This window comes from Oryza brachyantha, chromosome 11 (assembly GCF_000231095.2).
Source record: "Oryza brachyantha chromosome 11, ObraRS2, whole genome shotgun sequence".
Lineage (NCBI taxonomy): Eukaryota > Viridiplantae > Streptophyta > Magnoliopsida > Poales > Poaceae > Oryza > Oryza brachyantha.
This window is the reverse complement of record NC_023173.2, coordinates 16,342,460-16,358,196: the sequence shown is the minus strand read 5'-3', so window position 1 is coordinate 16,358,196 and position 15,737 is coordinate 16,342,460. Positions and strand designations below refer to the sequence as shown.

The 15,737-nt window shown below is 39.3% G+C and overlaps 3 protein-coding genes across 3 annotated transcripts; 1 reads left to right on the top strand and 2 right to left on the bottom strand.

The window, feature by feature from the left end:
- The first annotated feature begins 273 nt into the window (after nucleotides 1–273).
- Nucleotides 274–2,352, top strand: LOC102711655 (alkylated DNA repair protein ALKBH8 homolog). The gene is made up of 4 exons (XM_015842250.2): nucleotides 274–569; nucleotides 958–986; nucleotides 1,174–1,377; nucleotides 1,646–2,352. Exons 1-4 carry the CDS (start codon nucleotides 314–316, stop codon nucleotides 1,964–1,966), a joined length of 810 nt encoding a protein of 269 aa, XP_015697736.2. The 5' UTR covers nucleotides 274–313; the 3' UTR covers nucleotides 1,967–2,352.
- Nucleotides 2,353–2,358: 6 nt separating this feature from the next.
- LOC102714047 (peptide chain release factor APG3, chloroplastic) lies at nucleotides 2,359–6,146 on the bottom strand. Its single transcript, XM_015842632.2, has 15 exons — nucleotides 5,977–6,146; nucleotides 5,744–5,800; nucleotides 5,366–5,446; nucleotides 5,222–5,279; nucleotides 5,012–5,115; nucleotides 4,883–4,934; nucleotides 4,717–4,766; nucleotides 4,395–4,460; nucleotides 4,158–4,322; nucleotides 4,004–4,076; nucleotides 3,763–3,895; nucleotides 3,411–3,468; nucleotides 3,187–3,234; nucleotides 2,970–3,053; nucleotides 2,359–2,839 (listed from the first exon to the last, which is right to left on the bottom strand). Exons 1-15 carry the CDS (start codon nucleotides 6,130–6,132, stop codon nucleotides 2,768–2,770), a joined length of 1,257 nt encoding a protein of 418 aa, XP_015698118.1. The 5' UTR covers nucleotides 6,133–6,146; the 3' UTR covers nucleotides 2,359–2,767.
- Nucleotides 6,147–7,650: 1,504 nt separating this feature from the next.
- On the bottom strand, nucleotides 7,651–13,358 carry LOC102713583 (acyl-CoA-binding domain-containing protein 5). The gene is made up of 16 exons (XM_006663024.3): nucleotides 13,173–13,358; nucleotides 12,585–12,702; nucleotides 11,836–11,911; nucleotides 11,573–11,749; nucleotides 11,369–11,446; nucleotides 11,168–11,272; nucleotides 10,796–10,862; nucleotides 10,625–10,686; nucleotides 10,394–10,533; nucleotides 10,040–10,166; nucleotides 9,854–9,968; nucleotides 9,577–9,665; nucleotides 9,174–9,257; nucleotides 8,238–9,002; nucleotides 8,102–8,161; nucleotides 7,651–7,927 (listed from the first exon to the last, which is right to left on the bottom strand). The coding sequence occupies exons 2-16, from the start codon at nucleotides 12,629–12,631 to the stop codon at nucleotides 7,847–7,849; spliced, it is 2,073 nt and encodes a 690-aa protein (XP_006663087.1). The 5' UTR covers nucleotides 12,632–12,702; nucleotides 13,173–13,358; the 3' UTR covers nucleotides 7,651–7,846.
- Nucleotides 13,359–15,737: the final 2,379 nt, after the last annotated feature.

Below are 15,737 nucleotides of genomic sequence, written 5' to 3'. Positions count from 1 at the left end.
TGACAACATGAAATTTATGCAAAAGCTGAGTAAGATTGAATAAGACGAATAATCAAACATTTGTCAAAAATCAACGACATCATCCATTAAAATAAAAAAGAATACATTCATTTATATCTATGGCCCAAGTCTGTAGTTCGGGCCTGGTTTGGGCCCAAATTGCTGCTGGATCATTTGCTTCTCAGCCCATTAGACTCTCTTCGCGTGTGGCCTGCAGGCCGCAGGCGGGATTCTAGATTTACGTAATCCCCGCTGGGAGACGTAATCTGGACGTTTACGCCACCTCGCGTGCTGCGTGACGAAGCGACCGTCTATGGCGGCCGCCGGTGACGACGACGACGACGGGGAGCTTCGCCGGCGTGCGGCGCTGCGGGAGGCCTTCGGAGACTCATCGGAAAGCGACCCCGACGAGCCTGCCGTCTGTGCCGGCCCCCCTAGGAGCCGTGGGGCTGGGGCGGGCCGCGAGCAGTGGAGGTGGGAGGCGGTCGCGGGGGTGAGGGGGCTGTGGCTCTGCGCCGCCTTCCTCTCCGCCGACGAGCAGTCGCGGCTCCTCACCGCGATCCGGCGAGGTGAGGCGTGGCGCTTGGTGGTGGGGGTCTCTTGCGTTCTTCCTTCTTGTGGGTAAAGATTGGATCTTGTATAGCTACGTGATGGGTTCATTTTAGTTGCAGGTTTTGATTTCTGTTAAGCATCAAAATTTGACATTTTATTTACTTAGTCTGGGAAATGCTAGTTTCATCAGTTTCCAATTTATTAGCTATATATGTGCCTTATTGTGTGGTGATCTTTAGCCTTTAAATCTTTAATGTTTCTATTTGCATTCACCAATGGAATGCAATGTTTCAGGAGAGAACGTTAGCTCTAGCTTGTTACTGCTCAACAGATTAACTATTGTTCATTGATGAGTCAAATTAAATGTGGTGCCTAACTGCCTTAGCATTAATGTTTTTTTTTCAGAAGGATGGTTCTGCGATGCACAAAACCAAGTAAGTTTTGTTCTTCTAATTGTTCCAACATCTTCCTAAGATATGTTTGACATATAAACCAGTTCAGACTATCACAATGTTACATATCTATATACCTGAAGAAACGCTAATCACTTGCTTATACTGTTGGAGTTCTAGTTAACCTTAAGATTTAAGAAGTGAAATTTTGTTTATGTTTTTGTATCAGGCAATGAGATTTGGCGACCTTCCTTCATGGATCATTGAACTTTCTTCGCTTATTCATGAAGCTATTTGTGTTGGTGATGTCAATGTTGGCTCTGGTGTGGAGTTAGAAAATGAGGATGAAGATGCATGTCCTTTACCATCAGACTTGCTGTGGAGGGAACCACTTTTTGACCAACTAATTGCAAACAGATACGAGCCAGGTGAGGTGCGGGACTATTTATGCTCTGAGTAATATGAAATATCATGTTCAACTTCAAGCAGATCACGAAAGACTGCAATTTTGTCGCACTTGGCGGCTAATTTAGCCACCTAGCATTCGGAAAGTAGCATGATTCCGATCGGCACTCGCTCCTAATCATATGCAGAACATCTAGTATCCTTGTTGTGATCCATATTCACAAACTAATATGAAATCAAGATGATGCCTTCTTTTCCGTTCCCGTACTAACGCAATAACCTATTTTGCAATGTAGGGCATCTGTGCTCATGTTGATCTGATGCGCTTTGATGATGGAATCGCGATAGTCTCCCTTGAGTCACCGTGTGTGATGCACTTCAGTCGGACAGAACAAGAAGTTGCTGTGTGTGATGCACCAAAGACGCAGGATGAATCTACAAAGATCCCTGTTTACCTGAACCCAGGGTCCCTTGTTGTCATGTCAGGCGATGCAAGATACTTATGGAAGCATGAGATAAACCGCAAGCCAGGTGCTCAGCACTGGGGTGGCAGGGAGCTGGAGCAGCAGATTAGAACTTCGATTACACTGAGGAAGCTCCTTGCATCGCCAAATTAATACCACCAGGAAATTTCTCCTGTTTTTTGCAGTTCCTAGCCATTTTTACAGTCATACAGTGCTTCCTTTGGGGATTTTGGTACTTATGAAATTATGGTATGGGTACCTAAATGGCTAGCTCCTTTGAGGATGATGTAAGAATTTCCTTTAATGATGCTTCTCTGATTATCTTTTGTTGTGTTGTGGAAAGCTGTAATGAGGATGCTAACAACAATGTGCACCACAGTAACCATGTTGTGATGCAGTGCCCGTTTCTGTCAGATCCCATGGAAGTAACTATGTGCTATGTTGTTGCTAGAGTGACCAAAATACTGGGGAAAATGAAACAATGACCTGCATGTTATTTTTCATTACACACATTCGTTTCAATTAAACACATTTGGAATCAGCATAAACCATTTCCATTATGTTCCACGGTGAAGTTTGTAGGTGACTTGGTTTTAGCAGGCACCAGCAAGATAATGCTACACCATCATTTTAAGAAACTCATTTCAATTAAACACATTGACAAATCACCGCATTTCATTCTCATCTATTAACATGTTGAATTGGGCATAATGAATATTGTAGCTATGCAACTGTTAAGATGTACACACTGCGTATATCGAACTACTCAAAATTTGTAACTGTCAGGGGAACTCAAACGCATCAGTGTGGTTTCTGACATTACTCGTATCTTCAGATTCACTTCATGTATATTTGTTCATCGATCACCACCCTTTGAACAGTGTGCATTGGATGAGTTCTATTTGATGGTCTGGTACTCAGGTGGACGGAATGCGAAATGATCAATCACGCTGATCATACCTTCGCTGCACCCACAGATGTGGCCATCTCCTCCAGGAGTTCCTTCTGCTCCATTGAAGCGCAGGACTGCATATGTTTCAGCAACAAAAGAACCAAAATGAGAAAAGGAGTTCTGTTCTATGTACTGCAACAAAAGAACCAACATGTTATAATAATTGCATGCTGCATGATCTGCATCTTTCTATATGTAGTTTACCTGCACAGCCGACTCGATATCTCCCATTAGGAAACTAGTCAGTTCAAAGTTCATCTTCAACCGGTGATCTGTCACTCTATTGTCCTGAAAGAAAATGCAAAACATTTCATATTCCAAATCAACAATAAAATATGTCAAGTGTAGAATACGCATATGCCAATGGCATAAATTTATGACAGTAGACTGTAGACCGTCAGATGACAAGTTGTGCTAGTACCTTATAATTGTACGTCCTTATCTTCTCAGAACGAGCTCCAGTTCCAACCTTCAATTGCCACCAATATTAGAAAAACCAACAGAGGGTATATAGTATAGTACATAATTATTGCCATGTAAACAAGAAATGTCATTTACACTGAATACATCCTTTAGTTGTACTTTCAATCGAATGTAACAGTTAAAACCTTTGTAAGATGATCCTAGGTAAGACTGACAGTTTACCTGCAGCTTCCTCTGATTTCTTATAGATTCCTGCTGCTCCCGTAATTTTATCTCGTAACTGTAATATTTATGCAAGAGATGTATGAGACATAAAATAAAGTTTCACAAGGATATGCCTGCTGCTATTAAATAATTAAACTACAACCTATAATATGAATGATAAGAAGCCTGAAGGCCAAATATAGGTTTACTGCATTTAACACTTCTTTCCTGATAACTAGAACCACTAATGCAATGATGGGCTTATAAAGAACATCTTTATAGGCAGAATACTGAGATCAAAGGGTGCATACAGATTAGGACAAAAGTAAAGAAAAGTTTTGAAGGCTACAAAATAACAATAGAAACTTACAGTTTTGCTCTCAACAATTGAAACGCGCGTTCTCTATTTTGGAGTTGTGACCTTTCTTCTGTACAGAATATCCGTATTCCCGTGGGTTTGTGAATAAGATCAACAGCAGTTTCCACCTTGTTAACATTCTGCCCTGCAGCAAGTGAGATTTTGGAGGACATTTGAGGTTAGAATTGGCTGTTATAGCACATTCAGAGAAAGAATATGGTACTCTTGTTAGAACAATGGAGACTGATATTACCTCCAGCTCCACCAGATCTTGCAGTTTTTAGTTCAATATCTTTCGGATCTATAACTACATCAACTTCATCAGCCTATCATGCCATCAAAACATCACAAAGCTTCCAAAGAAATAAAAGAAAGTGGTAAAAAAAAACTGATATCTAATATCTCACCTCCGGCATAATAGCTACAGTTGCTGTTGATGTGTGAACACGGCCCATGGTCTCTGTCTGGGGCACACGCTGAACACGGTGTACACCTGACTCAAACTTCAGTTTACTGTATACCTGTTTGCCCTTCACCTCCATCACATATGTTTTGTATCCACCCTTTTCTGCCTAATAGATTCAACTAATGAGCAGCATATTGTTATTTAAACTCAGGTCAAGGTTAAGGTTGCAAGAGAATACTTCTGAACTAGAAACTGGTTTGAACTTCCAGGAGTTGCGCTCACTGTACTTTTGATACATACGCACCTGCAGAATAGCCATTCATGTGTTTAGCTTCCGTTTATGTGGCTATATATGATCATTCAGGTATTAAATCATAACTAATAAAGTATAATGAACATACATGAATTCATATTGCCAAAATAAAACTCTATCTTGCTCATTCATTGACATATTAACTGTGGGGTTGATTTAATATGCTATTGCTTACACCAAACCAAAACATCTAAACTTTCTCAGTTGCTAAATCATACATGATTTGCACAAAGTCTTATCTACCTACAAGGTCACCAGCCCAAATTCCAGCTTCATCACCACCAGCACCTGCTCTTACTGCAAAAATCAGGAAAACATGTTCTCAATTCCAAAACAAGGGTTTGAATTTTCTAAAGAAACACCACTGTTATTCTCAACAGAATATGGTCAAAAGACTGGCACTGGAGAAGTACCTTCAAGTAAGATGTTGCGTGCATCTAGAGGGTCGCTAGGAAGCAGTAGTAACTAGCATGAGGAAATAAGAGAAATGAGAAGCATTTCAACATGTCTAACTACTAAAATATAATATCTATCACACCCACCTTCAATTTTTCCTCGAGCTCTTCAAGCTGGTTAGATAGAGACTCTAGCTCTGAATCGATCATTTCTGCCATATCTGGGTCATCTTCGTTCTCTTTTTTCAATGCTATCATGTCAGAAAATACACAGTTTGTAAGAATCTAACGTTTAACCCCAGGCATAAGAAACACTATAGTTCTAAAAAAAAAGAAGAGACGGTAGAGCATGCCAACCTTTTGTTTCTTCAATTTGCTTCTCACAATCCTTAAACTGCCTGTATGTAGTCACAACCTGAATATTTTTCATAAAATTGTGACAGAACAGAAGGGGGAAATCAGCCATCTTAAAGTAACCAAAAGCAAATGCATGTCAAATACCTGGTCTAGTTCAGCAACTGATTGTGCAAGTTTTTGGTACTCGCTGGGATCCGAGACTATATCAGGATCGGCCAATCTAACCTGAAGTGGATACTAGCTCATCAAAATTTACATGTTGGATAAATCAATACAGAAATTGAGCCATATCAGTATGCAGCCATGACATTATACATTATCTACATGGTAGTTTCATGTGGGAAACAACTAAACTTAATCCTAACAGTCTTTTCACGAATCAACAACATAAAAAAGAGAGAGAGAGAGAGAGAGAGAGAAACAGCAGAATCCGTTAACCCATGTGCCATTCCTACTATAAAAAAAAAAGCCTTCTTTCAAAGGAAAAAAGAACAAAGCTGGGGATTGAACAGAGAGCCATACCGACATTTCTTTCCACGCCTTCTCTGCAGAATCCAACTTCGCTATGAGATAGGGCTCCTACACAGAGCAGCAGCAACAGCAAAGAACACTCATAAGCCTCTTTCCACGACATACTGCTTCACTTTCAGGCAAGAAAGGCGCAGTTTTTAATCGACAAAAAGAAACAATAAACCAAACAAACAAGCAAGAACGGCCAGCGCAAACACGCGAGGGTGGTAAAGCTGCTTGCTTACCGCCATACAGACAACCGAAGAGGAAGGCCTCCTGCGGCGCCTGCTGCTTCCGGAGAAGAAAGGGTTGGTGGGGAGGCTCCGGGCGGCGGAGACGACCCGAGGACGAGGCGGAGGAGGCCGGAAGCCGGCGAGGAAGGCCTCCGTGGAAGGGAGCATTTTTGAGAGGTGGCGATGAGAAGACACAAGATAGAATCCCTCCCTCACCTAGCTATGCATAGCTTACTTGGGCCTATGCTTTAAGATTCGTGCACCACTCTGCACGCCGTCCATCAGATGGGTCCCACGTGTCAGTCTCGAGCCCCACCTTTTGGGTTTTGGGGGACCATTCCTGTGGTACTTGAGATAGCTAAAAGCATCTCTAAGAAATGGCTAAATTTATACTCTCTAAATCAAAATTTAGTCATTTATTTTAGTTTTGATAACTTGAATTTTAGGAGCATTTCCACTCTCCAAATCCTGGTAAAAAGAGGATAACAAGAGGGTTTCATCCATGTAGAACTCACAGATAGCAATTGTACTAGTGGGGGAATAAGTTGCTATATTTGGTCATTGAGGACTTAAGTTTAGCCATTCAAATGGCATGTCAAGTCAAATAGCCACTCTCTTGGAGGATATTTTGTGTAAAATTTTAAATTTAAGTATGACAAGTGAGATAGTCATTCTCTGGGAGATGCTCTAAGATTGAATTATTGAATGATCATTTATCTTTTTAAGTAGCTATTTGAAGATATAAATGACGAATGAATGACTACCAAGTTAAAAAGTCTTATTTTAGACATATCAGATTTAAAAGATCCTAGTTTAAAAATATTAGATAAAATCTTATATATAACTTTTTTAATGAAATATACCTCTTAGGGCATCCTCAATATATATTATCTAAATGGATATAAGAGTGGAGACTATAGTACCAGGCAGCAAGACAGTAGTTATTTTGTTTCTCACAATGTGTAGGTATTAAGATGGCCTCATATATAAAGCAATGACTAGTGAATGTGATAGGAGAGAGTTTTAATGTTTCTTTAATGTTTGTTATCTTGTAGTAGTGCTATTACCGAATCATATTGCTACCTCCTCTACTATTTCCCCCACAATATTTAAGTAGGTAATAAGGTCCCTTACTGCCTGCTATTTGTCCATATTATGGATGCCCTTACAGACTTAGAAAGCATGCCTGCTATTTGTCCACGTTGTGGATGCCCTTACAGGCTTAGAAAGCATAGAGGTTTTAGTGCTAGTGAAAGTTAACCAAAGTTTCTTTAAAATTTGACTATTCTACCGAGCATTTGTAATCTATTTTTCCTTCAAAAGTCTACATCTCTTATTTTCAACAAAAAAAAAACTGTGAGCAGTTTCCATATATTATTCTATTTTGTAAACCTTGCTTTCTGGTTGTGTTTGCACTGGAGATAGATATATCAACACATTTTATCTGACTTTTATTTTAACAGGAGAGAAAATTGGGCACGCACTACAAAGATCAGCACTCATCACTTGACCTTACTATTCCATCTATCAACACATTTCTGAAGCAGCTCGATTTGTGCTACTAGCATCTCAGCTTGTACTAACTAAAATCAACTTTCACAAACTTGTACCCTTAGAAAAGGAATTTAATTTCCTTCCAAGGCTATTAGTGCGTGCACATTGATGAGAGTACCCATTAGACCATTAGGTCTTTAATAATTTAATAACATCTTCTGAGTTACAATCTCACAGTCAGGTATTACAACATAAGCATCATCATGGATGGACCAAAACTTATGGTAACATAACATGTCTCAATGGAAAAATAGGCTCAGGAACTAATTTACAACAGGATACAACTCATGGCAACTGTACACTTGGCTTCTGCACTGCAGCCTGCACCCTACAGATTCAGAGGTTTTCTTGGTGTGGGTGATCTTCCTTCCATTGTTTGCAGCCTTTGCTTCAGATGGAACACTTCAAGCTGGCAAAGCAATATCAGCAAAGCACAGTTAATGGGCACTCACAGATGCAACAGAAATTTAAGCATCAACATTGCATATTAATTGACAGTAAATCAGCTGGGAACTCCTGTTGTCAATCTTGTATTAACCAGGGGAAAAAAAGAACCTGAAAGGTGAACACTTTCAGCATTTACCTGGAACTGGAAGGCCCTTGTGCGTTCTCCTGCTAAAACTCCACGAGTAGAGTGCAGCTCCTGTGAATGAACATAACTCAGTCAGTATGACAACATATAAAGTGACGATGAAGAGTTGATAGGAAGCTTGTCTTGCCTTCTGGGTTTCATCCATGACAGCCTTCAAGAATGCCACCTCACGCTCGAGGCGCACATTGTCCGCATGGACGGTGTTCGAGAGGCTGTTGGACTCTTCTTGCGCCAGCTCTAACCCTGTCAGCTTCTCCTTCAGCGTCTCGACCTCCCTGTCCTTCTCAGATAACCTCTTCTCTAGCTCCTCCTTGCTGTCAATAACCAAAGAGAGGTTCTTCTCTGCTTCATCTTTACTTGCCATTGCAGCTGAAAGCTGCTCTTCCAATGCCATGTTTCTCCTGATCAGGTTTGCTATTTTGGTATCATACTGATGGTTGATGTCTGAAGAACTTCTGCCCACCCTCTTCGCTTTAGCATCAGCATCTGGAGACTGGTATATATCATTGCGCTGCTTTTGGTTTGTGATTGAGGGCACCTCAGAACAGTCATCAACATCCTTGTATCTGTCATCATCAATTGGTTTCTGCAGTTTGTGGGCCAGGCTGCATTCCTCCTCCTGACGAAACTGTCTGCGGAGAGATGAACTGCCAAGGTTAGGTTGCTGTAGCAGCGAATCAGGGATCGATTTCCTCCCGGATGAGCTCTCCACAGTGGTGGCAAGGCTATGCCTTGGTACAGAGCCAGTAGAGTACACAGGAGCACAGTTGTTCAGGTGATCAGCAAGTTCCTTTGAGCTTGGAGGAGAGTCCTCGTACATTAAAGGTTCAACATCAGGGGCAGACCGCCAGCTGAAGCAGTGCTCATTTTGCAGTACCACTAGTACTTCAACCTTAAAAGCACAAAACAACTTCAGTTCAGGGCTGGTGAGCCTGATCATAGAAATGTTTCAAATGAACTTTCACAGAATAGGAATAAGAAGAGAATTATCACTTTGAGCAAATATCAGAAAATTAACACTGACAAAATTGCTGTTATTTTGGTTGAAAAGGTTGCCTTTCACCTTATCAGATGGCTCCTTTTTGTTTCCTCCAAAAGCAACAAGAACAATCTTATCCCTGTAGTACAATGGAACCATACTGAATCCCTGCCATGAGTTATATCATCAGTTATTCAGCAATAGAGAAAAAATGGTAACATAGAAATAAACATGGATTTGAACAAGACTAGTGTGCTGCCCCATAATCACCAGATTGAAGTTAAATACAGTCTTCCTTTATCCTTAACAGTATGAATTACATGTGAAACAAGTACAGTTAGCCATCATAAATTTCATGGGAACCTAGCTTGCATAAATTATTAAGATGGGTATTCCTTAAATTTACAGTATTACAGCAAAACTGTGAGATTCGCACTAATCATGGACGCATGGATCAGGAACTAACTCAAGAACAAATTGAACTTACTTTTTTTGTGGTAATTGAGGAACTAGGAGGTACTACACAAACAGACCACTTGGATTCCAGAACATCAAAAACCCATGTTTCTGGATGACCTGAGAGAGAAAAGTTTATCATTAAAATGGCTATGGGACATGGTTGCAAAAGAGGCAATCGTCAGCAAAGCAAATGTGCATACTTGGGTCAGAAACAACACTGAGCCATCTTTTTCAGGACTGAATGAGCCATTCATCCACCATATTATATGCTATTACATGAATTAGTACATAATATTTAAACTTACGCTTTTTCTTGCTTCCACCCCCAGCAATATACCATTTAGTTCCACAAAGAGCTCCACAGCAACCTGCTCGAGGTGATGGATGATGGCCATGGGTTTTTACTCTTGACCATATCATCTACAAGAAGAATGGTTTTTCAGTAAGCCTGTCAATAAGCAAAACCTAGATGAAAACCCGATAGAAATTACCGTTTCAAAGTCTAGAGCATGAACATCATTCAGTGTTTTGGATTTTGATTGACCTCCAAAGATCAATAGAATTCTATCATCATATAGAGCAGCCACATGATTGGATCTTGGAGAAGGTCCAGCACCTCTAGAACAACGGACTCATAATCAATAAGAGACTGGTAAGGACAAGAATAATTATAACATCGAGAAAATTCAGTGCTGCAATGCAGGATCTGCTACGTTGTGTTAGATTTTCAGATAAATGTCATAGTGCACAAGCTGAATGGTCAACTGAAAAAACTTTCTTTAGCTACTTTTGTCTCTATTGATTTGCAAATTTCTGATTTTTATTTCACGACAAGGATGACTCACTTATAATTCAATGGAAGCCATGTTGAAGTCTTCAGGTCAAACATATGAAGGTCATGTAATTTCTTCCCTTTACCATCCTCACCTCCAAATAGAATTAAAACTGGACCTGCTCTTATCACTGTATGGCCACTTCGAGCCATCTGCAATATGAAATCAGGGGACAATTTCTTATCATTTTGCATGAAACTTTGGGCAGCGTATATGTTAATCCTGAAATAAGTACCAACTTACCGGAATATCACCCTTGACTTCTATATACGACCATAGATCGTTATCAGTATTGAAGGTCCAGACTGCAGTAAAATAAATGAAGCTATACTTATTTCTGCTGCAAGTTCGAAAGTAAAGCAACTAACAAAAGAAAATTCACATGCTTTTCGAGAATCCAATATCACTATCTACCTGATATCCGGTCAGAAGGTGGATCCGTTTTCCCTCCAACAAGAATGACACTTTTTCCCCATGGAACCTACAATTTTAAAAATAATGTACTTTGTGTCATAGTTGGAATACTCCCTACTACTTCGAGTAGAAGGTTATGAGATTCAAATCCAGTAAGATCATAACAATAAGGCACTTATTTTAGAGACAAGTCTTGAGTTCTGCTTTTTATAGAAAGCATATGTAGTTACAATAGTTTTGCAACAATAAGGCACTTATAACCCCAGGCATACATCAATCGACAATCCTGATAATACCACAATGGCATGTAAGAAATCACTGCAAGGACATCATCAGTGACTAGTGAGAGAACAATGACTTCAAGAATTGTACCAGACAATGGCCTTTGCATGGTCGGAACTTTGGAGCATGTCCACCTTGTGATACACGGATTTTCGGAGCAACCGAATCCCATGTAAGCTTGTCTAAGCTCAGTATCTGAAGGATATATAAAATACCAGTCTATTAAATTATCACATAACTTGCTGTGTAACATGAGAAGATGAGATCCTTTAGAAACATAAAATTGATTACCTTTGTATCATCCAGCAAATGATGGCCAGAATCTCCCCCGAAGACTACCATTTTGCTCCCTACCATGGCTGCCGCATGCTGTTTAAACGCGATGAAAGCCAGATGAAAGCGATACAAAGAATTAAGAATAAAAATTGATTGTTGATGAGAACATCACCGGAGTTTTTTTTTCCTTATGCACAAATCAGAGTTTAAAGACCTTACATCAAAACGAGGAATTGGTTTGTCCCCATCTGTTGACAGCACTGCCCAATTTTCTGAGTTCTCGAATGCACGGCCATTGAGATCAAAAGTATCAGATGAGCAGCGCCAAGCAAGGTCATCAGCTCGGCCGCTCACTGAAGTAGTCACTTGATCTTCTCCCTGTACAAACCGTGAAAACTAATAACCCATTTAAATACTGCATCAAAATACAATAGAATCAGAAAGCAAGGCAAAATGTACATTCCAAACCAATAGAGGCTTACATTGGGGTAACTCGGCCGCTTTGTCCGAGCAGGACTCCGGGAGCCATGAAAAGGATCATGCAGATGGCCCTTCAACCTGTAGAAATCATAAAAACAGTTAGTTACAGGTGAGTTGAAACAGAAGGATCAGATTATTGGTGGGGTATCGATCTGATTATAGGGATAAATTATATATTTTACAAAATAAACTTAACAGATAGCTTCCAAGAAGTGGTAATCCGTTTTAATAATCTAGTGGATGCTGAAAAGAACAGGGGAACCATCTACAGTAGCAAAATGTCTAACACTGCAGAAGTGCAGAGCAATGCTAGGTTAACCAAAATCTCCCATATACTTACACGACAGTTCATCAGTTATAACTTCTAAACCACATATTTGTCTCCCTCGCCCAAAAAACGGCCAAGTTTTCTCAATCCAAACATTTCAATCTCAAATCTACCAACGAAACTTTACCAAAATAATGTTTTTTTTCCTCAGTTGAGATGACCAGGACCATCATCGTTCGTGCATAAAGAATTAAATCATGTAATAGGGCACATGTATAAATCCAATCCAGAACAAACCAAGCTATCTCAAAAAAATGCAAGGTGTGGCTCTGTACTATGAACAAAAACCATTACCCAAAAAAACCAAGAACAGCAACCAAAAAACAATACCTAGTCAGGTTTAGGGTGAAAACAAATGGATATGAGCCAGATAAAGATGGCGAAATTTGTGCGCCAAGTCGAAGGAAAGAACTATTTTTTCACCTTCCAAGCTTCATCCGTCGACGAGAGAAACCAAACATCTTCGGCATTGTGGTCTCTTCAACTCCAATTTACCCGAAACGGAATGACTAAACCGAACCCTACTAGCACAATCTCACTTCTGCAAACACAACAGTGGGAAAAAAAAAGTTTAAACAAGTAGGGTCAATGGAGCAGTTAGGATTGGGCTCAACAAATAATGTCGAAGAAAAAAGGGGAAAAGACAAATTTTTCCCTTAAAAAAAGATCCTGCCTTTGGAACTTGAGCAAGAACAGGAAGACATCAACCATTTAGAAGATTTCCAGGCCAAAAACGACAGAAATGTTGCGCCCAGGGAACCAACAAAGCTCAATAAAGTAAGGAACACTACCAGAAAAACAAATTAAGAACACCACCTCCCCACTAGTCAGACCCAAGAACAAGAGCCCTGCATTTGTTTTAGCTTCTCAAGAAGCACCATTCATTGACACAGCCAAGAAGCAGACAGCCACATCAAAGTATGCAAAAGAAAAGGCAAAATAAAGAATCAAAGAAAACACAAACAAAACCCTACTTCTTGGATCAGAGCAAGGAGAGGAGCAGTCACTCACCACTGCAAGAACATAAATTGCACCAGCTGTGGAAGAGATGGGAGCTAGAGGAGGTAGGAGATGGTGTAAATGGAGGCAGTGTAGGATGTGCAGCTACTGAGCAAGCAGGAGGCGGCAACAGTGACATTGACCTCTCTCGGAGTGAGAGGGGTGGAAAGGGATGGGGAGAGGAGGAGGCAGAAGCCTCTGAACTGGACCTGCAACTGTGTGAAAAGTTTTACAGGAGGCATGGTGTTTTGTGTGATGGCAGCAGCAGCCATGGGAAAGGTGATTCACTTTTACTGTGTTTATCATGCATGAATTACGAGATGGATTTACCTACGCTTTACGCTACATGATTCAGCTATTTTCCACTCCATTTTTCTTAGATTTTACATATGTAGGAGTAGTTTTTTTTGCTCTGAATTTCTTCTGAAAGCATGGGTATGTTGAATTATAGATTTGTCTATATTTGTTGTGGGGATAAACATTGTTATGGATGACAAAATGGCCTCATAATAGAAGCTTCTGGCATATCATACCAAGAACTAAGAAATTGTCAAATATTTTTTTCAGTGTGCTAGAGTCAGAAATTCCGGAAATAAGTCAAACATAAATAAAAGCAATATAGTAATGCAAATCTGAAGCTGCAAATTTTCATTGTCACCCTTAGGGCATGTTCAGTTTGAAGAAAATTTGCTAAAAAAAATTAGAGAAATTAAACTGTTCACTCTAGATATAGGGATTGTACTATTGCCTTTGTTCCAAAAAAATGTTTTTTTACATTTCTCGTATATACCTATACAAAACTTTAAAGACTACAGTAGTCTTCACTTTTTAAAAAACATAAATATATGTATCCTTTAATTTTTGAAATCTTAATATATTTATCCATTACTTCAAAGAAACTTCAATACAGTGATTGTGAAAATTAAATCTCTGTGGAACAAGCAGACATGTCAAAATGAAATGAACAGATGGAGTAGCATCTACAACTAGTCCGCGATTAAAGAACCAGAAAATATGGTCGTTTAAAAAAATACCATATCTATAAAGTATAGTAGCGAAGGAAATCTATGCTAGTATCTGTATTTTAATGCTGCATTATATGGTTTTCCATGAGACATGGGCATGTGGTGTGGTGTCTGATTACTTCAGTCGTTTACAGAAAACCCGTTGTGGCCTGATGCAGGAGAAAGCCTGCCTCAATCACTGCTTCTGACATTTTGGACCAAATTTGCACGGAAAAACGCATACAGTACCACGTTGAATTTCCTTTCTTTCAGATTGACAGTAAAGATTTATTATTTATTAAGTCCTCCGTCCCAATTTTTTTTTATTTTGTGTAATTATTTGAACAAATGTACTGGAGGTAGATACAGCAGTGAACAGGTAGATTTGGATTGATAAATTCAATGATAATTTAGTCATTTTTCTTTTGTATTAAAATATGTGAGATGGACAAAAGATAATATTATTTGGGACGGAGATGGCACCATCTTTATCGATCGGAAAAGAAAAATACTTTTATACCAATTAATATTAGAGCTGGCTAAAGTAAGGATAAATGATTTAGAGGTTCTTAAAATTTCAATACAAATGCAGTTTGGTAAAGTATTTGGTCTTAGTATATTTTTTAAGCATTGTATTGCTATATAAAACGAATTAAAAGTATCACCATTTTAGGCGATTGTGATATTAGTACTACTCTCTTAGTAAGAGAAGTAGAGAACATTACAGAGAGTCCAAAGGGTGCTTACTATTTTAGTGTTTTATGTCCAATTTCATTTGCCTTTCTAATAAATAGTAGTAAAAAGGAACCAGAAGTAGTATTTCTTTTTACTTCTTGTCTTTCTTTTTTTTTACTGCACTTTCACTTGGTTTCACGTAGAGCACAGATCTTGGAGCGTAGCGATGCCGATAGCAGCAGGTTCCGACAGCCGCATTAAATCCCATCTGACGATGCACCAAGTCAGGAGCTGTACCATAATCATGCGTGCGCTTAGGATCTTCTGTGGCAAGCACAGTACTCACATGTGACTCCTCATGCTTGCTTATGATTTACCATGACAATGTGCAATGCTACTATGATGTTTCCGTGAAAAACATATACTATTTTGTGCCAATGATCATGCAGATATTTATTTGTATTGTTTCTACATAAGTTTCTCTTATAATTGGATGATATTATGCTTGCTACTAGCCTCGGCTTACTAAAACGCTAAAATATAATACTACCTCTATTTAGTTTTATTTTTCACTTTAGACAAATGATTTGGCATGTTCCCTTCTGAATTTAATTTTCCTAAACGACATATAATTATGTCTAGAGGGAGTATATTTATAACATCTAACAGAAAATCTAAGGCATGTGACCGCAGAGAAATTGTTATCGTACTTTTATGTTTGGGAGAAGATATAAAATTTTGAGCTAAATCTCATATTAATACACCTGAATTGGAGTTTCTTTTTAGGTGTCTATTTTCTTTTCAAAATGACCAGGGCACCATATCAGTCGTCGACATTACCTTAACTCTAACAAAAGAGCTATGAATTAGGGGCTAGGGTATCGAAGTGGGAGTTTAT